At 47.0% G+C, this 26809-nt stretch overlaps 1 protein-coding gene across 1 annotated transcript in view; it reads right to left on the reverse strand.

The window, feature by feature from the left end:
* ATF6 (activating transcription factor 6) overlaps positions 1 to 26809 on the reverse strand; it is a 365356-nt gene that overhangs the window by 27073 nt on the left and 311474 nt on the right. Inside the window, exon 16 of the mRNA XM_065408946.1 lies at positions 24509 to 24593. Within this exon, the coding sequence (XP_065265018.1) occupies positions 24509 to 24593 (85 nt within the window). The remainder of the gene's footprint in view (positions 1 to 24508; positions 24594 to 26809) is intronic.

A 26809-nucleotide genomic window follows, 5' to 3' on the forward strand; every position in this document is an offset into this window, starting at 1 on the left:
GATGAGCAAATGGTTTGAAGAGAATACACCTCCCGGGGGGGGGGGGGGGCTGCGCACTCCGGTGGATCAAAGCAAGTTTGATATAACGTGGTTTCACCTATAGCACGGTAAGATTTTTTGGCTCCCGAGGACAGCGTTATATCGAGGTAGAGGTGTACAATCTGTCTGGAAGCTCCAGTCAAAGGTGAATCCAATCCAGGATCTATTTTGATTGAGTAATGCAGGAAACTGCTACAGCTTTTTGTCAGTTATGCCTTTTGCACATCTTTGTTTAGTGCAAAGACAGAAAGTGGAACTAGAAACTCCTCTGGCTCTTTCACAGTGTGACCAGAACCTGCATGGGAAATTCCATAAGAAAGCCCATTCTTGCACAATTTCCATCCCTCCTGCCAGGGCTGGCGCTTCCACTAGGCGACCCTAGGCGGTCGCCTAGGGCGGCAGGATTTGGGGGACGGCATTTTGCCGCCCTCGGTGGAAATTCGGCGGCGGGGGGGTCCTTCCGCTCTGGATCTTCGGCGGAAATTCGGCGGCGGGTCCTTCACTCGCTCCGGGACCCGCTGCCGAAGTGCCCCGAAGAGACGCAGAGCGGAAGGACCCCCCACCGCCGAAGACCCCAGGCCCCCTGAATGCTCAGAGGAGGAGCGCTGCCGCCTAGGGTGGCAAAAACCCTGGTGCCGCTCCAGCCTCCTGCTAGATCAGGGCTTTGGATAAGCATATGACTGTTGGGATACATATATGGACTGAACAGAACCACTAGGCTACAGTAGGACCTTACTAATGCACACACTGCTAGGTCATCAGTGAATAAAGAAAATGGCAAACTCTCTCCTCTTCTCAGCCAAGGCTGTAGTGAGGTATCACCGACAGCTAGGAAAGCATGGTGCTGACTCCTCTCCAAAGTTCTTCTGTCTCCCAGTGGGCAGTCTGTACAGCTTAAAGGAGTTTCAAATCCTCTAAGTGCCTTCGGAGCACATATCCCACTGAAAGTCACGGAGAGTTGTGCTCCTAAATCACTTAGGGGCTTTTGGAAATCCCGTCTTGGGAGTCTCTGCGGGAGCTAGAAGGGCTGGGGCAGCTCTGCAGGGATGGTGAGCCATAGGGACTCTTACCCTAGCTCTCCCATGCCCTCCCCCACGTCCCACTGTCACCTCAGGTCCTTAGCCCCCCCATGCACACACACTGGCTTCCTCAAACCCCAGACTCCAACACAGCTCCCTCTTACCACCCTGGGCCTTTTCTTCTGGCCCTCGCACATGTCCCCAGACCCATCCACCTCTACCACCCATGCCCCAAGCCCACCCAGATTTCCATCTTCCTCTTGGTCCTTGTCTCCATGGCCTCCATGCTCCCAGACTTCCCCATGCTACCTCCTCGCCGGCTTATTTCCCCCCCCCATCCTCCTTCATGGCTCCCAGAAGCCCTGTCCTTCTCCTTTGCCTCCCCTCCAAGTCCTCCTCTCCATTCCCTGTAGCATCCCAAGCCATTTCTCCTTCAATGGCATCTCAAACCCCTACTCCTCCAAACCCCATATGGTTCCAGTTCCCCACCAACACCTCCCACCCCATGATGTCTCTAAACCCCATTCCTCACATCTCCTAAAGGACGATGGCTTTCTCAGTGTTCTGCACACCTCATGGCCCAAAACCATTGCTACCCCTCCAGTCCATCTTTCATAAGGCCCTGGTTCCCCTGCTTTCTCCAGAGCCCAAAGGCCTCCTGATATTCCTGTGTTAGCTTGCCAGCCTGTCGTGAGCACTACTCAGCGTCGTATGAGCCTGCTATTGAATCCACAGTTGGAAACAGAAAATATAGAGGAAAGCCTTCCATAATTTCTGTTTGCAAAGTGGAGTCCCAGACACACACTCGAAGGCAGAGACCTTCCAGTCTGGGGCCCAGGTAGGTAGCTGTGCCAAGGAGCCCTGGGGATACAGACTAGGGTTCTGTGTGGAGAGGGAAAGATTAATTGCCAGGGCCTAAAAGTAGGTGGGGCCTATTAGCCTCCTAGGAAACCAGCCTGCAGCAGATTAAAAGAAAGAGGCACTAGCTGCTGGGAATAGCTGAACTGCCAAGAGGCACCGTGAGGGAAATCAGCTGCTCCTAGAACAGACATGCTGCTTCAAAGCTGAGAAGCAGAGAACTGTGGAGCCTGTTTGGGAGCTCGGTCTCACTCCTGAAGGTTGGAAATAATTGGATGCCTTTGTTTGCTTGACCCTGAAGGCAGAGGGAGTTGGAGACTTTATTTACTTAACCCTGAGACAAGGGAACTCTGGGAGGAGGTTTTTGTTTTCCTTTGTGGTTTGGGTGGGTCTGTTTGGTTGATGGACCATTCACCCACAGTCTAGAGCCTAAAATATGTAAGTCGCATTAGCAAATGGATGTGAGCTGAAAGGACATTCTGGGTAACCCCATGCAAATGCTCACTGTGCATGACTTTAGAACCCATGGTCTAATTCAGTCACCACCATAGTCCTTGCTACTAGTTACTTGCTACTGTTTTAACTGGCATTTTTAAAGATTTAAGAATGTTTTCAAATCATGAATCATACCACTCTGATAAAGACTGTTGACAAGGAAGGGTAGGAGAAGGAATCAGAATTGGAGGCTGCTCGGCACAATCAATCAGATGGCCTGTATATGATAGTTTGTTTTCATCGCGTTCACAGAACAGCCGTACTCTTAACAGCCCATCTGGTTGTGAGGGTTTTGCCTCCCCTTGCAAGTGCTGCTCATGAAACGACAGATAACAAGAACGCAGCTGCTCCGAGAAGCATTTCAAAGGCAGAGTAAAGATAAATCCCATTGTGTAGCAGTGGAACATGGACATATCCAGCATGGTCCAGTATGATGTGTGGCCACTCTAACTCCACAGCACCATATACCCCAGGAAAAAAGATGGGAAATCTTAGGGGCATCTGATGACCTATTCTGTGCTTTGCTCACTACCATGTGCCTCTTGCCCTTCTCCTCCTCCTACTGACATCCTCTCTGTTTACACTCTCCTTCCAGGAGCTTCTTGGATCCATTGATATGCTGTGACTCAGTGGCCTATTCTGGTAACTTATGCCTGATGCTGGTATTTGCACTGAGCTGTGTGAATCAGCTCCCACATAAACATCGCGTATCACTAGTTTCCAAAATTTACATCTTTCCTCTTTTCTTATGCAGGTTTTTTTCTTTTTTGCGGGGGAGGGGGGGGGGAGAAGAGGTAAGAGGAGGTAATGCAACCTGCATTGGTTTGGGGTACTGGATGGCTGAGGGGTCTGACAACAAGATATAACTTTCTCACCTTTGATCATTGAGGACCAACAGTCACTATCATTTGAAGTCTATATGGCACCTTCATGGGAAATGACCTGGAAGTGTGCAGTCCAGTCTTTCATGGGCTGGTGTCCATATAACAATCTGCATCATATCTGACACTAATGGCACCCCTTAACCGATAATCAGCAGTGATGGCAAGGACTGAAGAGAGCATGATATCCCACCTCCACTCGTCTCTAGGCAGGCTCACTCCAGATCAGCACTGAGGCACACTGGCAGGGCAGTGACGCTTGCATATGGCTGCCTTTACTGTACCTGTTCTGAGTGGAAAACCCTTCCACCTCCAGGACTGCTACGCAAATACTTATCACCAGTACTACATACACTTACCAGCAACGTTCCTTCTCTTGTATGTGAGGCCTACCTAGTGGCTTTAGGTCAGCGGCCATGGCTGAGTGAAAGGTGTGGAGGTATTGCTCAGAACAGCAGTCTCTAGAGTCATGTCAGATAGCTCAGCCAAGCTCCACCACTGGAAAGCACATTGGAGCAGCTCAGTCATTCTCTGAGAGGGTGCAATGAGTACTACTCTGTGCCAGCTGGGTTCCACCGGCTAGCATGGGGGGAATGTGGTGATGGGGACAGGACCCTGCTCTTATCTTGCCTCCTTTGTGGAGGTTAGAGCCACCAACAGTTCTACTCACGTGCTCAACAATGGGGAGTGTAGGATCCTGGGCCCTCTTCCCCACACTGTGACCGATGCAGGGCCACTCAGCCTGGCCAATCACTTTACATCTACTTGCTAATTCTTTTAAAAGTTCAATGCTTGGTTTCAGGAGCACAGTTCTGGGCTAAGTTGTGGATTCAGTGGCTGCAGAATGCAGGGACCCTGGATGCTAGGCAGAAGGATCAAATAGCCTCCAAGGCCACCCTAATGCTCTTGGGAAGGGCCGGAGCCAGAGGCAAGTGATACTCTGCTGGTATCTGTAGCTCTAGTAACTTTGCTAGTAGTTTCTGGGAAAATCAGATCTGATACTCACTGGTGACAGATCTCTTAACCCTTTGAATGGTTCTTGTGAAAAACTGGTACATAGATTCATAGGGTTGAAAGGGACCTCAGGAGGTCATCTAGTCCAACCACCTGCTCAAAGCAGGACCAATCCCCAACTAAATCCCCAAATCCCTAAATGGCCTCCTCAAGGATTGAGCTCACAACCCTGGGTTTAGCAGGCCAATGCTCAAACCACTGAGCTATCCCTCCCCCCAAAAGGGGCCTGGATAAATAGGAGCCTCCTGAAAGTTGCCATCAATCTTTCTACCCACTGGTGTGTGCGATTCCTAGGAGATATTACTTTAATTCTACTAGAATGGGAATGAAACTAAAGAAAACGTTGAAATGGAATGCTGCTGTTATACTGTCCCCCAAACAGAGAATTGGGTGCTGACAAGGACACACTGCTCGGTTCAAACCTTTCCAAATAAGTGTAACATTTTGATTGTACTATCCCGAGTCTGCTGCCTCCCACTCTACTGGCATGCTCTAACCTACATGGACTATGGGTTGCTCTGTATTCCAGTCTGCTCCATTTTGGGGTAGCATGCACACACCTCAATGGGACAGGAGCCAACATGGTGCCCTAGGGCCCCCCAAAGATGCTCATGATCAGGTAGGGATGGGAAGCCCATAGTATTGGTACGGCCAGCTTTTACTTGTGTGGTCACAAGGAAGTGTGGAACTTCAGACTGCTGGAAGGGATGGGGAGGGGTGGGATGTGGGAAAATTCAGATGATTAGCTGCCTCTCCTTCTAGTGTCACTGCATCGATATGGGAGAAACTCCCAAAGAGAAGCCCTCCCTCTGTTCTTCTACATGAACACAGGAACTCCAGAAATACGGCTGCACAGCAGAAGTGAAATGGTCACAATTGACACACAGAAAAGAACATGCAGTTTCTGGTGATGATTCGACCAAAGCAGAAAACATGCCATTCAATGTAAGGCATCAGAGGATCAAAAATTAAAGCCAAAGGAAAGCATGATCCACTCCTTTATATCATCACCAGTCCCCAGCTCAACAATTCTCATCTCCTGACCAGCAGAGCAACAACCTCACCCAAAAGAGAAAATGCTCAAGTTGATAGATTCACAAATTTTAAGGCCAGAGAAGACACCATTGTGATAGCACAGGCCAGAGAATCTCACCCAGTAATTTCTGCATGAAGCCCACAACTTCTGTTGAGCTACAGCATTTATTTTAGAAAGACATCTAGTCTTGATTTAAAGATTTCTGGAGAATCCAACACACCCCTAGGTAACAGGCCAACACCTGAAACGTCAATATGAGAGGTGCTGGGAAAAACAAATAAAACAGCAACCAGCTGGATTGCTCCAGATCCCTGCACAGGACGGTTGCTGTAGCAGATACCTCAGCACAGTGATGTGTGCAAAGCTAAAGCAGACTGTTGCCAAAGAGGGAATCTGGGGAAACTGGGAGACACAAAGTGCAGTCCAAACCAAGAGAGCAGGGATTCATGGTTAATGCATCAGAACGAAGACAGAGATCACTGGAAATAATCAAAGACTTTACATCAAAGAACAGCAATGAAAAGTTGTGAATAATCCTGGGAAAAAGGACAGATTCAGCAGCGATGGCATCCTGCTAAATGGCAGCCTGCCCTCGGATCAGGTGGGAGATAAAATCTGCAGGAGAGTACAGCCCCGTCCTAGTCAACTCATACCTACCTGACAAACCTTGAAGGCATACCCACCCTCTTCCATTCTGACAACACTCCATGAGTCCATAGGACCGACAAACTATAACGTCTTTTAAATTGGGATCCCCAGAAGTGGGAAACAGAGGGAAACAGAGGCCCCTGTTTGTTGCTGGCTTTGCTTGTGCCCAAGACTGTCCTGACAGTCACAGAAAAAAAGTGGTTACTAAACTTTTGTAACTGTTGTTCTTTGAGATGTGTTGCTCATGTTCATTCCACGCTAGGTGTGTGCAGCTGCATGCATAGTTGCCGGAGATTTTTCCCTTAGTGGTATCCATAGGACCAGCCCTCGCACCCCCTGGAGCACCTGTGCCAGTATAAGGGGTGCCACACCCTCTCAGTTCCTTCTTGCTGATAACTCCAACAGGCAGGAGGGCAAGTCATGGAATGGACATGAGCAACGCATCTCAAAGAACAGTTATGAAAGGTTAGTAACTGTTTTTTTTTCTTTGAGTGCTTGCTCACGTCCATTCCATGCTAGGTGACTCACAGTACCCTCACAGGTGGGCTCGGAGTTTATGGATGTGCTGACTGCAACACCGCTCTTCCGAAACTGGAATCATCATTGTCTGTTGGTGATGGTGTAGTGGGATGTGAAGGTATGAATGGATGACCATGCAGTCCTGGACTGGTATTTGTGTGAGGAATGCTGCTGACAAAGGCTGAGCTCTTGTGGAATAAGCGGTCATGATGGCTGGAGGTGGAACCTTCTCCTGCTCATAGCAACCCCAGATATAGGCCGTTATCCAGGACTAGATTCTTTGGGATGACACTGGTAGTCCTGTCCGCTACTGCTACAAAGAGTTGCTTAGACTTGCGGAATGGCTTAGTCCTGATATAGAAGGCCAGGGCACACCTAACATCTAATATATGGAGCCAACGTTCCTCAGCTGTCTTGTGAGGTTTTGGAAAGACAGAGCCTTGCTGGTTAGAGATACATAACTGGAGGCTGACCATTGAATAAACCTTGCACCCAAACAGGTCCAGCCTCTTAGCTTCTTTATTTTTGGGGGTAGCGATTGACTGCCCTTGTCTGCCCCGCTCGTTTGCAGCCGACACCACCAGGGACTCGGGGGGGGGGTGGGTGGGAATGTGAGTACAGGTACTCAAACACACTGGCTGGTACATAGTACTTCTTCTCCACCCTCTTTGAGGAAGAGGGCAGAGACAAAGGGGTCTTCCATACCCCCCTGACAGGTCCCAACACCGCCTCATTAACTGGCAGGGCCACTCTACGTATGTCCCAAAGTGGAACATTGTGGATGGTGGCTGTGGTCAAAGCCTGGGCTCTCGTGGAATAGGCCCTCACCCTGGGGGGTGGAGGCAGTCCCGACAACAGTTCCAAGTATAAGGCATCCCAAAATCCACTTGGAGATTTTCTGTGTGGAGATAGCTTGACCCTTAACTCTCTCAGTTATTGTGATAAACAATCTAGGAGATTTCCTGATTGGTCTTGGCCTCTGCAGGTAGAAGACATTAAACGAGTGGAGTTGTCATTCCTCTTCCAAGGTGTGCAGCTTCAGAAAGAAAGCAGGTAAGTGAATGGGTTGGTTGAGATGAAACTGGGATACAACCTTTGGTAGAAACTTGGGATGCAGGAGCAGGGAGACTTTATCCTTATGGAAAATGGTGAAAGGAGGATCCGCCATCATGGCCCCAGGTTCACCTACCTTTCTTGCCGAAGTGATAGCCATAAGGAAGGCGACTTTCATGGAAAGGGGGGATAGAGAGCAGGAAGCCAGTGGCTCAAAGGTCTGTTTCATTAGTTCTGATAGAAATAGGTTGAGCTCCCACTAGGGAGCAATGGGTTGAATGAGTGGGAAGGTTCTGACGAGTCCTTTCCAGAACCTAGTAGTCAGTGGGTGCGTAAAGACAGAGTGTCCTTCCATGGGGGGAGAGGGGGTTGAAAGACACTAATTGTCACCGGGTGTTCCTTAAGAGAGTTGATGGTGAGATCTGATGCCTTCAAGGACAGGAGGTAATTCAAGAGGAGGGGAATCTCCACCTCTTCTGGCCCAGGAGGTGAAATGTTTCCACTTGGCCTGGTAGGAATGCCTAGTGTATTCTTTCCTGCTTCTGGAGAGGATGTTTTGCACTTCTGATGAACACGCCCATTCTAGAGAAGATGCCCATCAATACCACACTCTGAGGTGAAGCATTTGCAGATCGGGATGTCTGATCCTGCCATTATGCTGCATCAGTAGCTCAGGGAAAGTGGGAATGGGAATTGGGAATGACATGCAGAGGAGGCTGGGAAACCAGAATTGTCTGGGCCAGTCTTGGGAAATTAGGATGACCGTTGCTCTCTCCTGTCTGATCTTGTGGAGTACTCATGGCAGGAGTGGCAGATGGGAGAAGGCGTAGTTGATCTGGTCTGACCAGCAAATTATGAGAGCATCGCTTTGAGAGTGGGGATCAATATCCCCCCAGAGCAGTATGTGCTGCATTTGTTGCTGGTGAGGGAGGCGAAAAGGTCCCTGGTCAGAGTCCAACATTGGTTGAAGATGTCATGTTACAGAGTTGTGGAGTTCCCACTCATGATTAATCACAATCTGTCTGCTGAGAGAATCTGCAATCACGTTCTGAGTCCATGGGAGATAGGCTGCAGATAGCAGAATCTGGTGAGTGATGCATCAATTGACTGCCTTCGTACACAGAGCAGTTGACTTTGTGCCCCCTTGTTTGTTGATGTAGTAAACAGTGGTAGTGTTGTCCGACATGATAAGAACATGATGGGAATGGATGGATGGGAGAAATGCTTGGCATGTCTTCCTTACAGCCCGGAGTTCCAGAATGTTGATGTGCATCCTACATTCCCGAGAGCTCCATGTTCTCTGTGTTATGTGATCTCCCATGTAGTCAAAGAGGGATAGGCAAGTTCTGGCTTGGACAGAAGGACAGTTGACTATGTGGGCTATGAGTTCTTGCAGAGTCTGGAACCTGTCCCTTGGTAGGTAAGCTTGTGCTGTGACTGAGCTGATGGAGGCCCCTATGAAGTCTAGGGATTGTGTGGGGTCCAAAGTTAATTTTTTGATGCTGATGCTGACTCTGAGGGAGGAAAGGAGTCTGAGCAGCACAGAGGTTGAAATCTGGGCTTCGACTCTGGACCATACTGCTAGGAGCCAGTCATCGAGATGGGGGAATGGAAGGACCCCATAATGCCTGAGGTAGGCCACCATGATGGAGAAAACTTTGGTGAAGACCCTGGGAGCAGTGGTGAGTCCAAATGGCAGGACCCTGTATTGAAAATGCTGAGGGCCGACCATGAACCTCAGGAACCATCTGTGGGCCAGATGAATGTCTGTGAAAATAAGCCACCTGAATATCGACATCCATAAACAATATGCCTTCTTCTAACGTTGAGATGATTGCTGCTAAGGTGACTATACGAAACTTGGGCTTGTGGATGAAGCGATTGACATGGTGGAGGTCCAGAATTGGTCTCTATTTGCCCTTCTTTTTGGATACAGGATGGGTTGTGGAGGATTGCAAGGGTGAATAGGATTCAAGAGGACTTGCAGCCAGAGAGAACAGGGGATAGACCGGAGAATCGCACCGTCACCAGGAAAAGGCAGGTCTACGTGATTGGGGACTCGTTACTGAGAAGAATAGACAGGTCTGTAACTAGAGCTGATCCAGAGAACAGAAGGGTGTGCTGTCTGCCGGGTGCTAAGATACAGGATGTGGACCTGAGGCTGAAGAGGATCCTAACGGGAGCGGGAAAGACTCCACTGATTGTCCTTCATGTGGGAATGAGTGATACGGCTAGATTCTTGCTGGAACGTATCAAGGGATACTATGCCAGGTTGGGGAAGACGCTTAAGGAAATTGAGGCTCAGGTGATCTTCAGTGGGATTCTGCCTGTTCCTAGAGAAGGGCAACAAAGGTGTGACAAGATTATGACGATCAACAGATGGCTCAGGCAGTGGTGCTATATAAGGAGGGCTTTGGGATGTATGGCCACTGGGAGGCATTCATGGACAGAGGACTGTTCTCTCAGGATGGACTTCACCTGAGTAGGGAGGGAAATAGACTTCTAGGATGGAGGCTGGCACAACTGATTAAGAGAGCTTTAACCTAGGAATTGGGGGGAGATGGTTGGAAGATGTCCAGGTAATCTCCACGCCGGATTTTAACATTGAGAGGGAAGAAAACGAAGTAAGAAAGAATACAGCTGGGGGTAAGAGAATGGACATAGAGAGGAAGGGTAGTGTAGATACCAGTCTAATAGGTGATACTGGTGGTAGAATGTCTGGTCCTAATCTGGTAAAGAATGTGAGTGAAGCCAAACAGCAAGAATTAAGATGTTTGTACACCAATGTGAGGAGCCTAGGTAACAAAATGGAGGAACTAGAGCTATTGGTGCAGGAAGTGAAACCAGATATTATAGGGATAAGAGAAACATGGTGGAATAGTCATGACTGGAGTACAGGTATTGAAGGCTATGTGCTGTTTAGGAAAGATAGAAATAAAGGCAAAGGTGGTGGAGTAGCATTGTATATCAATTATGAGGTAGACTGTAAAGAAATAAGAAGTGATGGAATGGATAAGACAGAGTCTGTCTGGGAAAAAATCACATTGGGGAAGAAAGCTACTAGAGCCTCCCCTTGGATAGTACTTGGGGTGTGCTATAGACCGTCGGGATCCGATCTGGATATGGAAAGAGACCTCTTTAATGTTTTTCATGAAGTAAATACTAATGGGAATTGTGTGATCATGGGAGACTTTAACATCCCAGATATAGATTGGAGGACAAGTGCTAGTAATAATAATAAATAATAAATAAATAAATAAATAAATAATAATAAATAATAATAGGGCTCAGATTTTCCTAGATGCGATAGTTGACGGATTCCTTCACCAAGTAGTTGCTGAACCAACAAGAGGGGATGCTATTTTAGATTTGGTTTTGGTGAGTAGTGAGGACCTCATAGAAGAAATGGTTGTAGGGGACAACCTTGGTTCGAGCAATCATGAGCTAATTCAGTTTAAACTAAATGGATAAACAAAAATAGATCTGTGACTAGGGTTTTTTATTTCAAAAGGGCTAACTTTAAAAAATTAAGGAAATTAGTTAGGGAAGTGGATTGGACTGAAGAACTTGGGGATCTAAAGGTGGAGGAGGCCTGGAATTACTTCAAGTCAAAGTTGCAGAAACTATCAGAAGCCTGCATCCCAAGAAAGGGGAAAAAATTCATAGGCAGGAGTTGTAGAACAAGCTGGATGAGCAAGCATCTCAGAGAGGTGATTAAGAAAAAAGCAGAAAGCCTTCCCATCTTCCAAGGAGTGGAAGATGGGAGGGATCAGCAAGGAAAGCTACCTTATTGAGGTCAGAACATGTAGGGATAAAGTGAGAAAAGCCAAAAGCCATGTAGAGTTGGACCTTGCAAAGGGAATTAAAACCAATAGTAAAAGGTTCTATAGCCATATAAATAAGAAGAAAACAAAGAAAGAAGAAGTGGGACCGCTAAACACTGAGGATGGAGTGGAGGTTAAGGATAATCTAGGCATGGCCCAATATCTAAACAAATACTTTGCCTCAGTCTTTAATGAGGCTAATAAGGAGCTTAGGGATAATGGTAGGATGACAAATAGGAATGAGGATATGGAGGTAGATATTACCACATCCGAGGTAGAAGCCAAACTCGAACAATTTAATGGGACTAAATCGGGGAGCCCAGATAATCTTTATCCAAGAATATTAAAGGAACTGGCACATGAAATTGCAAGCCCATTAACAAGAATTTTTAATGAATCTGTAAACTCAGGGGTTGTACCATATGACTGGAGAATTGCTAACCCAGTTCCTATCTTTAAGAATGGAAAAAAAAGTGATCCGGGCAACTACAGGCCTGTTAGTTTGACATCTGTAGTATGCAAGGTCTTGGAAAAAATTTTTGAAGGAGAAAGTAGTTAAGGTCAATGGTAATTGGGACAAAATACAACATGGTTTTACAAAAGGTAGATCATGCCAAACCAACCTGATCTCCTTCTTTGAGAAGGTAACAGATTTTTTAGACAAAGGAAACGCAGTGGATCTAGTTTACCTCGATTTCAGTAAGGCATTTGATACGGTTCCACATGGGGAATTATTAGCTAAATTGGAAAAGATGAGGATCAATATGAAAATTGAAAGGTGGATAAGGAACTGGTTAAAGGGGAGACTACAACGGGTCGTACTGAAAGGTGAATTGTCAGGCTGGAAGGAGGTTACTAGTGGAGTTCCTCAGGGATCGGTTTTGGGACCAATCTTCTTTAATTTTTTTATTACTGACCTTGGCACAAAAAGTGGGAATGTGCTAATAAAGTCTGTGGATGACACAAAGCTGGGAGGTATTGTCAATACAGAGAAGGACCGGAATATCATAGAGGAAGATCTGGATGACCTTGTAAACTGGAGTAATAGTAACAGGATGAAATTTAATAGTGAAAAGTGCAAGGTCATGCATTTAGGGATTAATAACAAGAATTATTGTTATAAGCTGGGGACGCATCAGTTGGAAGTAACAGTGGAGGAGAAGGACCTTGGAGTATTGGTTGATCACAGGATGACTATGAGCTGCCAATGTGATATGGCCGTGAAAAAAGCTAATGCGGTCTTGGGATGCATCAGGAGAGGTATTTCCAGTAGAGATAAGGAGGTGTTAGTACCGTTATACAAGGCACTGGTGAGACCTCATCTGGAATACTGTGTGCAGTTCTGGTCTCCCATGTTTAAGAAGGATGAATTCAAACTGGAACAGGTACAGAGAAGGGCTACTAGGATGATCCGAGGAATAGAAAACCTGTCTTATGAAAGGAGACTCAAAGAGCTTGGCTTGTTTAGCCTAACCAAAAGAAGGCTGAGGGGAGATATGATTGCTCTCTATAAATATATCAGAGGAATAAATACCAGGGAGGGAGAGGAATTATTTAAGCTCAGTACCAATGTGGACACAAGAACAAATGGATATAAACTGGACATCAGGAAGTTTAGACTTGAAATTAGATGAAGGCTTCTAACCATCAGATGAGTGAAGATCTGGAACAGCCTTCCAAGGGGAGTAGTGGGGGCAAAAGACATATCTGGCTTCAAGACTAAGCTTGATAAGTTTATGGAGGGGATGGCAATTAATTGGTCTTTGACTATTAGCGGTAAATATGCCCAATGGCTTGTGATGGGATGTTAGATGGGGTGGGATCTGAGTTACTACAGAGAATTATTTCCTGGGTGCCTTGCTGGTGAGTCTTGCCCACATGCTCAGGGTTTAGCTGATCACCATATTTAGGGTCGGGAAGGAATTTTCCTCCAGGGCAGATTGGCAGAGGCCCTGGGGTTTTTTCGCCTTCCTCTGCAGCGTGGGGCACGGGTCACTTGCTGGAAGATTCTCTGCACCTTGAAGTCTTTAAACCATGATTTGAGGGCTTCAATGGCTCAGACATAGGTTTGATACAGGAGTGGGTGGGTGAGATTCTGTGGCCTGCGTTGTGCAGGAGGTCAGACTAGATGATCAATAATGGTCCCTTCTGACCTTAAAGTCTATGATTTTATGATTCTAAGTTGAATAGAACCCTATCCCTTGATTTGTCCGGAGGAACCTGCTCTATTGCCCCTCTGTGTAGTGAGTCCCCCTCTAGGGGGAGGATACTGTTGTGACAGTGATCCCTGGGGAGGGGTCGGAGAGGGGGCTATGGATGAGGTAATATGATGAACTCGATCATATAGCCATAGTGGATGACATTCAGAACCTACCTGTCTGTTTTTATTGCACTCCAAGCTGCTAAAAAGTGTGCTAGACGACCCCTGAAGGGGGTGAGGTGGTTGTATGGCAGCAGGCAAGGTGGTTGATGGCTCTCTAGGGTGCCTCAGAAATACCTCTTCTGTGGGGGTTGCATCTGGGAGGAGGAAGGCTGCACATGACTTATGAGGAGAGGCTGAGGGAACTGAGCTTATTTAGTCTGCAGAAGAGAAGAGTGAGGGGGGATTTGATAGCAGCCTTCAACTACCTAAAGGGGGGGTTCCAAAGAGGATGGAGCTCGGCTGTTCTCAGTGGTGGCAGATGACTGAACAAGAAGCAATGGTCTCAAGTTGCAGTGGGGAGGTCTAGGCTGGATATTAGGAAAACCTATTTCACTAGGAGGATGGTGAAGCACTGGAATGGGTTACTTAGGGAAGTAGTGGAATCTCCATCCTTAGAGGTTTCTAAGACTTGGCTTGACAAAGCCCTGGCTGGGATGATTTAGTTGGGGTTGGTCCTGCTTTGATCAGGGGTTTGGACTAGATGACGTCCTGAGGTCTCTTCCAACCCTAATCTTCTATGATTCTATGATCTTCGAGTCTTTTGATGCTTCCTTGGTGGTTCGTAAGGCCTCTGATGGAAAATCTGGGAGGTTGTGTAATGCTGTGTGGGCTGCAGGTGGTAGAATTAATGTTTCGGTGCAGGTGTGTAAATACCCAAGGAATGGAATGTAGCTCTCGAATCCTTGAGAGTGTGGAGGGAACCGTCCATTTTCTGGTTGAAGAGATGGGATTCATCGAAAGGGAGGTCTTCAATGGTATTTTGTACCTTCCTGGGAAAACCAGAGGCGTGGAACCACGATTCCCTACTCATGACGATGCCCATGGCCATTGAGTGCAATGAGGTATCTGCCACGTCCACCGCTGTTGAGCGATGTCCTTGCTACTAGCTTTCCCATCTCAATTATTGCTTGGAAGCAGGTCCAGTCCTGCTGTAGCAGTTTTTCCAAAAAGTCCTCCAATTTGCTGTAATTCAGGAAATCATATTTGGAAGGTTAACGCCTGATAATACAAAATCCTGAACTGAAGTTTGGTTACACAGAAGACTTTAGGGCCTAAAAGGTCGAACGGCTTGCCCTCCCTGTCAGATGGGGTGGAGCATGGGTGCTGTTGCCTACCCCTTCCGTTGCTGCCTGGACCACAAGTGAATTGGGAGGCGGGGGTGAAAACAGAAACTCAGACCCCTTGGCTGGTACACAGTATAATTTTTCTGCCCCCTTGGGGTAGGCGTACATATGGCTTGGTGTATGCCAAACCATTCTAGCTAGCTCGAGGACAGCATCATCTATCTGCCACTGATGAGTGAAGTATGTCCAGCAGCTTATGCTGAGTGTCTTGGATCTCCTCCAGGGGAATATGCAGCTCTCTTGCCACTCTACGCAGGAGATCCTGGAATTGGCAGTACTCATCATAGGATGGAGGGATGCCAAAGTCACCGCTGCATCAGGTGAGGAAGATGGGAATCTCTCCTGATCCGGTGGTACCGCAGGAACCAGACTGAGTGGCTCCTCTTCCGTTATAGGTTCCAAGTGTCTACTCGAAGGCACTGGAGATGGTGAAATGGATGAAGTCTCCCTGACAGAATTGACGAGTTCCAAGGGTGGGTATTGGGGCTAGGATCCCCAATAGAGCCAGCATGACGGATCAGGAGGGAGTTGTGGAGGGCCCCACGGAGCACGGAACCAGTGACTCCGGGGTGACTCGAGTGGAGGATACTGCCACAATGTAGAAGGCCTCGCTGGTATTTGTAGTTGCGGGAAGGGATGGACAGTCCCTGTCCCTCATCCGATTCCTCCGAAGATGAAAATTTGGAGATCAGTTCTATCGTCGGTACCGTCAGAGCTGGCGGAAGCGTGTAAACTGCCGGAGTGAGGGGTGAGGAGTGCCTCAGATGTGGCATGTCCTGTGTTGAGATACAGTCTCCTTGGAAGTAGAGGGTCCCAGAAGGCGTGTTGATCTCAGCTCTCCCAGGGCAAACACTTCATGGGGCTCTGGTGCTTTTCCCAGCCTCCCTGGAGTCAAGGGTACTCTGTCAGTCTCCAAAACTGGTATGGGAGCAATGGTATTCCCCAGAGTCTGTAGCTCTGAGGGATGCCGATGTTGACAGTGTGTGTGGAGCAGTACCCGGTACTGGCAGATCTGTTGATTTATGTGGACTCTTATCATGCTTATGCACTTTACAGCATGCTCCTTCCCTATGACTGGAACTCATGGAAGGAGTCTCTGCTTTCTTAGGTTTAGTGGAAGACTTACTGCCATGCTTATGTGCTTACTTCCTTACCTCTCGACTAGGCCCCGGCGCTGGTACCACTGCAGCTGGAGGCGAGCTCCTAGCAGCCTCTGGTCAATGCACGGGGTGGGGTGGGGGTTGCCCGGCCAGTGTCTGAAAGAGGTCTCATTAAAGTTACATGTAGTGCTTCCAGAGGCGGAGAGCCCGGCCTTCTCGGGTCTGGCTGGGGAAGGATTAACAGATATTGCACCTGGATGAAATGTGGACAGGCAGTAGTGGCAGCGTTGATGTTCATCACTGACTGAGAAGAAACGTGGGCAGGAAGCGTGGAGTTTAAAGCCTAGAGTCTTCGGCATAGTTCAGTACTCGCATATGGGTACGGGGCAGGGAATGGTGTGGTTCACGCAGAAACACCCCTCCCCCCCCAGAAAAGCCCCAACTCTATTCCCAAAACTAGCAAACTACTACAATTATTATATGAACAGTAAACACTGTAAAATACTCTAAAGCTAACTATGTACAACCACATATTTTTAAAGTGCTTACATAAGAAATAATTTACATAAGAATGGCCATACTGGGTCAGACCAAAGGTCTATCCAGCTCAGTATCCTGTCTACCGACAGTGACCAATGCCAGGTGTCCCAGAGGGAGTGAACCTAACAGGTAATGATCGAGTAATCTCTCTCCTGCCATCCATCTCCACCCTCTGACAAACAGAGGCTAGGGACACCATTCCTTACCCATCCTGGCTAATAGCCATTAATGGACTTAACCTCCATGAATTTATCTAGTTTTCTTTTAAATCCTGTTATAGTCCTAGCCTTCACAACCTCTTCAGGCAAGGAGTTCCACAGGTTAACTGTGCGCTGTGTGAAGAAGAACTTCCTTTTATTTCTTTTAAACCCGCTGCCCATTAATTTCATTTGGTGGCCCCTAGTTCTTACATTACGGGAACAAGTAAATAACTTTTCCTTATTCACTTTCTCCACACCACTCATGATTATATACCTCTATCATATCCCCCCTTAGTCTCCTCTTTTCCAAGCTGAAAAGTCCTAGCCACCCTTCCCTTTATCACCTAAAACGAAACCATGAGGCAAGCCAAGGGTGCATGCGTGAACCAATGGCCACTAGTACTTTCAAAATCTCCGGCTCCGGATGCATGGCGAAACCCTCAGTGGAATACAGTAGGAACCATCACTTGAAGAAGAGAGTGCAAAACCTCACACACACGCCCAACAGAAACAGCACAAGTCATGCCAGGAGCCAGAAGCAGTGTGCATCCAGCAGGGCTTAGCACTGAGAGGGGTTTCAAACCTGCCTTTTCGCTACCTGAGTTTTCTGACAGTTTTGTTTCTAGTAGCTGACCTCCAAAATAGGATCAGCTGAACTTAACTGAGCAAAGGGTAACTAATCACCATGTCTCTCACTGCCAACCTGGACTAGAGAGTTCCTCAGCACTCATTTGACTGGTCTTTACGCAGCCAGTACTGAACATGATTGCTTCTGAGCTACCTGTGAAATTAACTTGACGTTGACAGCAGGAAAACATCATTCTTATGAAAACCCTCAACTTCACACATATGATAAAGATATGGTAATAAAGTCAGAGGTGGTTCATACTAGTGAGAAATGTAGTAATGAATGTTGCTTTGGCCAAACTTCTACTACTATCTAATGCAATGAGTTGCTTCAAACCAATGCTCACTATATGTTTTTTTTAGGGAGAGAATTGCCAGTGTTTTTAGTAAGAGAGTACTGTTTACCCCATGAAGGGTAACATAGGGTCTACACAGTATGAAACAACCCATGCACCAAAGTAGGAAAAATGGCTTGGCTGTCCAGCACAGTGTAGATCAGGGGTGGCCAACCCGTGGCTCTGGAGCCACATGCGGCTCTTCAGAAGTTAATATGCGGCTCCTTGCATAGGCACCAACTCTGGGGCTGGAGCTACAGGCGCCAACTTTCTAATGTGTTGGGGGGTGCTCAATGCTCAACCCCTGGCTCTGCCAAAGACCCTGTCCCCACTCCACCCCTTCCTGCGCCCTCTCCTGAGTCTGCGTGCCCTCACTCCTTTCCCCTCCCCCCAGAGCCTCCTGCATGCCACAAAACAGCTAATCGGGAGGTGCAGGGAGGGAGGGGGAGGCGCTGATGGATGGGAGGCGCTGGGAGCAGCGGGCGGGGGGGAACCTGATGGGGGGAGGCTGCTGACGTATTACTGTGGCTCTTTGGCAATGTACATTGGTAAATTCTGGCTCCTTCTCAGGCTCAGGTTGGCCACACCTGGTGTAGATGATAATTGTGATGTAAAGATGAATGTTAACAGCCCTATACAATCTTGACAGCAGTTAGGTAAACAGGAGACTAATGGCAGATGTTTTTATTTAAACTATAAGAACGGCACCTCCTGTGTGTCAATTCTGAATCACTGTCATACAGCCAGTGAGACTCTGAACTGCAAACAAAGGTTTTTTAGGAATGAAATCAACTGAAATCTTAACTAGTCTCTGGTGGATAGTTAAATTTCTAAAATAATACTCATTGCATACCCATAACAAACATGATTTGCTTAAAAATAAAAGCTTGTGTTTAAATTTTAATTATAGTTGGCTTCCCTTCATATGAGAGCCCTCAACAGAGTGCTGGGCCCTGCAAGATCTCTCTACTGAGAATAAACATCTCACTAACATGAATGCCAAATGGTGCCTTCAGACAGAGATCAGCAAGACACTCCATTGTGATAGGACCTAGGATTGGCCTTCTTCTGGATCAGCTGTCTCCCACACTCAGTAATCAGAATGAGGATAAGGACTTTCAGTTGAGATTTTCAAAAAGTCCAGAGGATTTAGCCATTCACCTTCCATTAGTCTGGATGGAAGACCTGTGGCTAAATCCCTAGACTACTTTGAACATCCCAGTTTACATTTGTGTAGCACTTTTCCTGCACAAAGGATGTCCAACACTTTATAAACTATGGGCTGGATTTTCCTCAGTTACACTGCTGTAAATTACAAGATGAAGCCCAGTAAAGAATAGATCTTCCTGGACAACAAAGTGACTAATAACATTCAGCATTCTCCTTAACCTTAGGACAATCATAGAATATGAGGGTTGGAAGGGACCTCAGGAGGTCATCTAGTCTAACCTGCTGCTCAAAGCAGGACCAATGCCCAATTTTTCCCTCAGATCCCTAAATGGCTCCCTCAAGGATTGAGCTCACAACCCTGGGTTTAGTAAGCCAATGCTCAAACCACTGAGCTATCCCTCCCCCAAAGGTCATTGAGTCCAGCTCCCTGCCTTGACTAGCAGGACCAAGTACTGATTTTGCCCTGATCCCTAAGTGGCCCCCTCAAGGCTTGAGATTGCAACCCTGGGTTTAGTAGGCCAATGCTCAAACCACCTAGCTTCCCTCCCCCCTCAATCAGTTGATGCACCATGATTAATATCAGGGTTTCTAGCCTCTCAGAACCAAAGGATACCTCTACATTGCAAGCAAATAAACAAACAAATAAACCAAACCCCATGACAGTGAGTCTTAGACCATGACAACTGACTTGGGCTCATGCTATGAGGCTTAAAATAGCAGTGTAGACCTTCGGGCTCAGGTGGAACCCAGGCTCTGAAACCTGGCAAGGAGGATGGGTCTCAGAGCCCTGGCTCCAGCCCAAGTGGTAACATCCACACTGCTATTTTTAGCCTTGTAGCATCAGCCCTGTGAGCCTGAGTTAGTTGACCAAGGCTCTGACTCTTGCTACCACAAGATTTTTTTTTGTTTGCAGTGCAGATGTACCCACACTGTGAAGTAAGTCTGCATGTGAGTGAAATTAACATTGGTGAAAGATGCTGGACTGGCAGCCCAGGAGACAGAAGTCCTCTCTTTATCCAGAGAAGAGGTACATCACTAGCAGTTGTGGTGCAAGCTTCCCCATGTACTTCAGCCCTTATCTGAAGGAACCATTTTTGGGGATAGTGGGTAACTCAGTTTCCATGGCTGATCCAAGCCTTGCAGTCTCTGTGGAGACTCATAGCAAGAAGGACACTTAGGGCTTGTCTACACTAGAAAATTAGGTCGACATAAGTTAGGTCAGCCTACAGTCACTGCAGCAATTAAATCGGCTGTTGGTGTCCACATTGCCCTCCTTCTGCCAGTGGAGCGTGTCCTCACCAGGAGCACTTGCACTGACTGAAGTGGGGCATAGTGGGGCACTGAAAGGCAAATCTTTGAACGGTGGCTTCCTTCAGAAGCAGCAGCCACCTGGAGAAGCCTTTACTGTGGCTTCATTGCCTACTAACCTCCATATTCCTGGCAGCTACCCCTGGACATGCCCAGTCCCCACGCCAGACTCTGCAGTGTCTGCAGGAAGGAGGGACAGAACTGTGAAGGGGAGGAGCTCCTCCCCCACACAAGGCTCTCACGGGCATGATCTGCCCCAAAGTGAACTGGAATTAATAGGTTAAAAATGAAGCAGAGTCTCCCAGGGTCTCTCACAGATGTTCTGGTATTTCCCGCACCCACTGGCCAATTTGACTGACACAAGACAGAGTTTGCTGTATGTTTGTTCTGAAACTGCATTTATGTCTTATCGGTTTCAGTGCCTCTGCCCAAATCCCTGGGCCTCTGATATCCCCCAGGTAATGTTGGTGTTTCCATTTAAAACAACAATTTTACACTGTTTCCTCATTCTGAAGTCTATTTCTCACATTGTTTGAAAGCATTATTCAGTCCAGTTTCTTTTAAAAACTGCTCATATTGTGATCAGATAAAGTAACTTTTTCAAAGGAAATGTAATACTTTCCAAACCATTATCAGAAATATAACTCAGTCTCCAGATGATGAAATTATCTGTGTGTGTGACAATCCAGCTCAACCAGGGAAGGATTCTTGTAACATGGACACAAAAATGAATTTTCAGGCAGATAAGTGCAAAAAATAATTATGAAACCTCTAATGAAAATGTTTCCTCTGCAATAAGGTTGACTATATATTACCACATTTGTCTTACCAAACTGCATGGGAAAATGGAACCAGCAAAAATGTTGGAAGCTTGAAGCTAATTCGTTCAGTTTATGGAAATTCTGCATCTGACAGCGTTTTCAGTGTGCTTAAATGTAACAAAAACATTTGGGTTTATGGTTCATTTGCACTGTAAAGTTCATAATAAGGCATTATTTTGTATAGATTGTTTGATGGAAAGTTTAACTAACCTGGTACAGAGTGTATTCCTGTTTAGACAGAGACTCTGTGTACCACGTGTGCCTTCGCTTGGCATACAGCTTCCTCCCTTTGGGAATTAACTACTGTACATGTTTATGTTGTATATATTCAGTCTTTTGGGTGCAACTCAAAATGAGTCTCCTGATCACTGATAGTCACTAATGAGTCTGTGTATTTTAAGCAAAATTGGGTTGTTATCCCCAGAGAGCTGATCTAAGTCCAGTGTATTATTATTAAACATGCTAGTGCCCAAGGGCCCTGATTGGGAAAGGGCCCCAGGGTGCTGAGTGTTATGCACAGCACAGATAAGAGACAATCCCTGCTCCGGAGGACATACAGCCTGAACCACACACACACTTGAAGGAGGGGAGGGGAAGGACCGGGATGTCACATGCCATCAAATCCATGTGGTGTGGAATTGGCCCAGTGTTGTGAATTACGGGTTTGTTATTTGTTTTTCATCTGGGAGCAGATGAGGGGTGAGGCGTGGCAAGAATGGTGGCAGCAGAGGTGGGAGGGGATTAAAAGAATGGGAGTTAATAAAAACGAGAGAGTAGGAAAAGGACCAGTCACAGATCACCTGCCTGGTTGTGGTGAGCACCTGGGTGGGTGTGAACCTGAAGAAGGGTCTGGCTGTTGTTGAATGGCCTTATAGCAGAAGTGAGCATGAAGAAGGGTCTGGCAGTAGCTGTAAGGCTTAGAGCAGGCAGATTTTTCCGTGCATAATGGTAGAAAGAGTGGAGGTGCATAAGGAAGAAGCTGATTGGTGGGAAGTAAAAAGGCTTGGAGCACTGGCACAAGCGAAGGCAGTAGCTGATGATATTATAGGTCACTAGAATTACCTATGCCAGCTAAAACCAGTTGTAAATGCAATATGAGAGAGTCCACAGAGGGGGCTGCACTGGTTTAAATTAAATGGGTTTTAAAAAAATATTTTACTTAAACTTGTGCAAATTGCTGTGTGCAGTGGAAGCCAACATCAGCTGGGTAGGGTGGGACTAAATTGTGAAGGGGCTTAAAGTTAAAGACACGAAGGCTGGGTTTGATGGGGGAGGTGAAGGCAGGGCCCATGGAGTATTTCAATGCACCTTCTTAAATCCATTTTCAATTTCAACTGGAGAAGTGATTCTTCACTTCCACTTCTAAAAGCTGTGCTATACTGTTGCTAGTATGGACAAACTGGAGGAATGGTCTGAAGTAAACAGGATGGAATTGAATAAGGACAAAGGCAAAGTACTCCACTTAGGAAGGAACAATCAGTTGCACAAATACAAAATGGGAAATGACTGCATAGGAAGGAATACTGCAGAAAGGGATCTGGGGGTCATAGTGGATCAGGAGCTAAATATGCATCAACAGTGTAACACTGTTGCAAAAAAAGCAAACATCATTCTGGGGATGTATTAGTAGAAGTGTTGTAAGCAAGACACAAGAAGTAATTCTTCTGGTCTACTCCACACTGATTAGGCCTTAGCTGGAGTACTGTGTCCAGATCTGGGCACCCGCATTTCAGTAAAGATGTGGACAAATTGGAGAAAGCCCAAAGAAGAGCAACAAAAATCATTAAAGGTCTAGAAAACATGACTGAAAAAAATGGGTTTGTTTAGTCTGGAGACGAGAAGACTGAGAGGGGATATGATAACAGTTTTCAGGTACATAAAAGGTTGTTACAAGGAGGAGGGAGAAAAAAGGATCTCCTTAAGAGAGGCTAGGACAAGAAGCAATGGGCTTAAATTGCCACAAGGGTGGTTTAGGTTGGACATTAGGAAAGCTTCCTAACAGTCAGGATGGTTAAGCATTGGAATAAATTGCCTAGGGATGGTTTGGAATCTCCATCGTTGGTGAGTTTTAAGAGCAGGTTAGATGAATGCCTAGATATCTAGATAATACTTAGTCCTGCCATGAGTGCAGGGGACTGGACTAGATGACCTCTCAAGGTCCCTTTCAATCCTACAATTCTATGATTGAATCTATGCAAAGGCTGAAGAGAAAACAATGGCTATTCCATTCCTAACCCTCACACCTCAAGCAGCCCTTGATATTCACACTGTAGGCCCTCATACAGCTCTGCCAATGTCTTTCAATCCTGATCCACAGTACCATCAGCTCAATTAAACCAAGACTGAGCTCCCTTCCCCTGACCTCTCAGTTCTGCACAAAACCTCACATCATTAGCCATTTCTGCTGGGACTGGAAAAATAGGGAGTAGGTAAGATTGAGGTGCACTGGCAAAGTGAGTTGGGAAGTGGACTAAGAGACAATGACAAGCATGCAATTCCTAAAAAAAAATATTCCTGCCCAAAGCCTGTGTTGGGAATTATTAAGTTCTTCAGTTCCTTCAGCTTGGAAAAGAGGAGACTAAGGGGGGATATGATAGAGGTATATAAAATCATGAGTGGTGTGGAGAAAGTGAATAAGGGAAAGTTATTTACTTGTTCCCATAATATAAGAACTAGGGGCCACCAAATGAAATTAATGGGCAGCAGGTTTAAAAGAAATAAAAGGAAGTTCTTCTTCACACAGTGCACAATCAACCTGTGGAACTCCTTGCCTGAGGAGGTTGTGAAGGCTAGGACTATAACAGGGTTTAAAAGAGAACTAAATAAATTCATGGAGGTTAAGTCCATTAATGACTATTAGCCAGGATGGGTAAGGAATGGTGTCCCTAGCCTCTGTTTGTCAGAGGGTGGAGATGGATGGCAGGAGAGAGATCACTTGATCATTACCTGTTAGGTTCACTCCCTCTGGGACACCTGGCCTTGGTCACTGGGTAGACAGGATACTGGGCTGGATGGACCTTTGATCTGACCCAGTATGATCATTCTTACGTTCTTATAGGGTTACAGTGAGATATCCGGTGACCCTACAGTGCTAGAAACATGAACTTTACACCACCAGAAAGGGAAATTCCCAGCTTCCTAATGGAACACCACCTTTTCTTCCAATCATAGTAGGACTGAGATACTGGACTTTAAAATTATACCATTTATCCGTCCCCCACCTCCTGGAAGGTTGTTTATTAACTAGTGACATCCAGGGTCTCCAAATAGCCATTTGTTCCCCCAATAATGGGACCTTAGAACCCTGTTTGGGCAGGCATGTGATTCCTACATTAGGAGTATGTAAAAATATGATATGGCTTCTGCACCAGGAAAGCAGTTTGATTTATTAAACTTACATTACATTTTGTCTTCCATGACCAATCCAGGCATATCTTTTTTAAAGTATTTGTCCTAAATCAAGGTTTGGACTTACCACTGATGTTTATTGCTGGCAACACGATAGACATCTTGGGCCGTCTGGTCTTATTATGGGTGGTGGCAGGCAACAACAAGTGATCCTGGAAAATATGAAAAGATGTGTTACATTTATATTGAAGCACCGAGTTGTAGAAATGCCTCTCCATTCTGTGCCACTTGCATTCCAGGTAAACCTATTTATGAAGGTTTGGTGATTTCATATTGGTAACAACAGTCACAGCCATTGCCCATATTGTGTAACCAGAAAAAATCTCTATCACATATGGCAACATCTGAAAGCACCTTAATCCTCATGTGGAAGGGGATGGAACTACTCTTAGGCCCCTGCTCAGTCAGTCAGATTTAAGCATGTGGTACTTTCAGGGCTGGTGCTACCATTAAGGCAAACTAGGCGGTTGCCTAGGGCGCCAAGATTTGGGGACGCCAAAAAGCGGTGCCCCCAATTTTTTTTTACAGCGTTCCTACGCCCCCTCCCCGAGCACGCGGTCGCCGCTCCACTTCTCCCGCCTCCCAGGCTTGCAGCGCCAATCAGCTGTTTGGTGCCACAAGCCTGGGAGGGGAGGAGAATTAGAGCAGGGCGGCGTGCTCGGGGAGGAGGCGGAGCAGAGGTGAGCTGGGGTGGGGAGCTGCCACACGGCTCCCTGGGCTGGGGGGGTGGGAAGCTGCCGCTGGGGTGGGGGAGCTGCCGCAGGGCTCCCCACCCCAGCTCACCTCTGCTACGCCCCCTCCCCGAGCACGTCGTCGCTGCTCCACTTCTCCCGCCTCCCAGGCTTGCGGCGGCAATCAGCTGTTTGGCGCCACAAGCCTGGGAGGGGAGGAGAATTAGAGCGGGGGCGACGTGCTCGGGGGGGAAGCGGAGCAGAGGTAAGCTGGGGTGGGGAGCTGCCGCAGAGCTGGGGGGGGGGGGGGGGCGCAAGGTGGAAGTTTCGCCTAGGACACGAAACTTCCTTGCACCGGCCCTGGGTACTTTACTGAACTGGAGCCTTCACTGCCCATGCTGTTTGGTTTATGTCATCCTGTTAAATCTGTCATCTCATAGACTCATAGACTCATAGACTTTAAGGTCAGAAGGGACCAATATGGTCATCTAGTCTGACCTCCCGCATGATGCAGGCCACAAAAGCTGACCCACCCACAACAGAATCTTCCAGCCTGCGACCCCTGCCCTATGCTGCGGAGGAAGGCGAAAAACCTCCAGGGCCTCTGCCAATCTACCCTGGAGGAAAATTCCTTCCCGACCCCAAATATGGCGATCAGCAGAACCCCGAGCATACAGGCAAGATTCTACAGCCGGACCCTCATTTTACCTGCGATGGCACGTTAATGCCTAATTGACTAAAATCACATTATCCCATCAAACCATTCCCTCCATAAACTTATCAAGCCTAATCTTGAAGCCAGAGAGGTCCTTCGCCCCCACCGTTTCCCTCGGAAGGCTGTTCCAAAATTTTACCCCTCTGACGGTTAGAAACCTTCGTCTAATTTCAAGCCTAAACTTCCCCACGGCCAGTTTATATCCATTCGTTCTCGTATCCACATTACTACTAAGCTGAAATAATTCCTCTCCCTCCTTGGTATTAATCCCTTTGATATATTTAAAGAGAGCAATCATATCCCCCCTCAGCCTTCTTTTGGTTAGGCTAAACAAACCGAGCTCCTCGAGTCTCCTTTCATAGGAAAGGTTTTCCATTCCTCGGATCATCCTAGTGGCCCTTCTCTGTACCCGTTCCAGTTTGAGTTCATCCTTTTTAAACATAGGGGACCAGAACTGCACACAGTACTCCAAATGAGGTCTCACCAGCGCCTTGTATAACGGAAGCAGCACCTCCCTGTCCCTACTAGAAATACCTCGCCTAACGCATCCCAAGATCGCATTAGCTTTTTTCACAGCCACGTCACATTGCCGACTCATAGTCATCCTGCGATCAACCAGGACTCCGAGGTCCTTCTCCTCCTCCGTCACTTCCAACCTATGCGTCCCTAACTTATAACTAAAATTCTTGTTAGTCATCCCTAAATGCATCACCTTACACTTCCCACTATTAAATCTCATCCTATTATTGTTACTCCAATTTACAAGGTCATCCAAGTCTCCCTGCAAAATATCCCGATCCTTCTCCGAATTGGCAATACCTCCCAACTTTGTGTCATCCGCAAACTTTATCAGCCCACTCCTACATTCGGTTCCGAGGTCAGTAACGAATAGATTAAATAAAATCGGACCCAAAACCGAACCTTGAGGAACCCCACTGGTGACCTCCCTCCAACCCGACAGTTCCCCTTTCAGTACTACCCG

The sequence above is a fragment of the Emys orbicularis genome, chromosome 8 (assembly GCF_028017835.1).
Source record: "Emys orbicularis isolate rEmyOrb1 chromosome 8, rEmyOrb1.hap1, whole genome shotgun sequence".
NCBI lineage: Eukaryota > Metazoa > Chordata > Testudines > Emydidae > Emys > Emys orbicularis.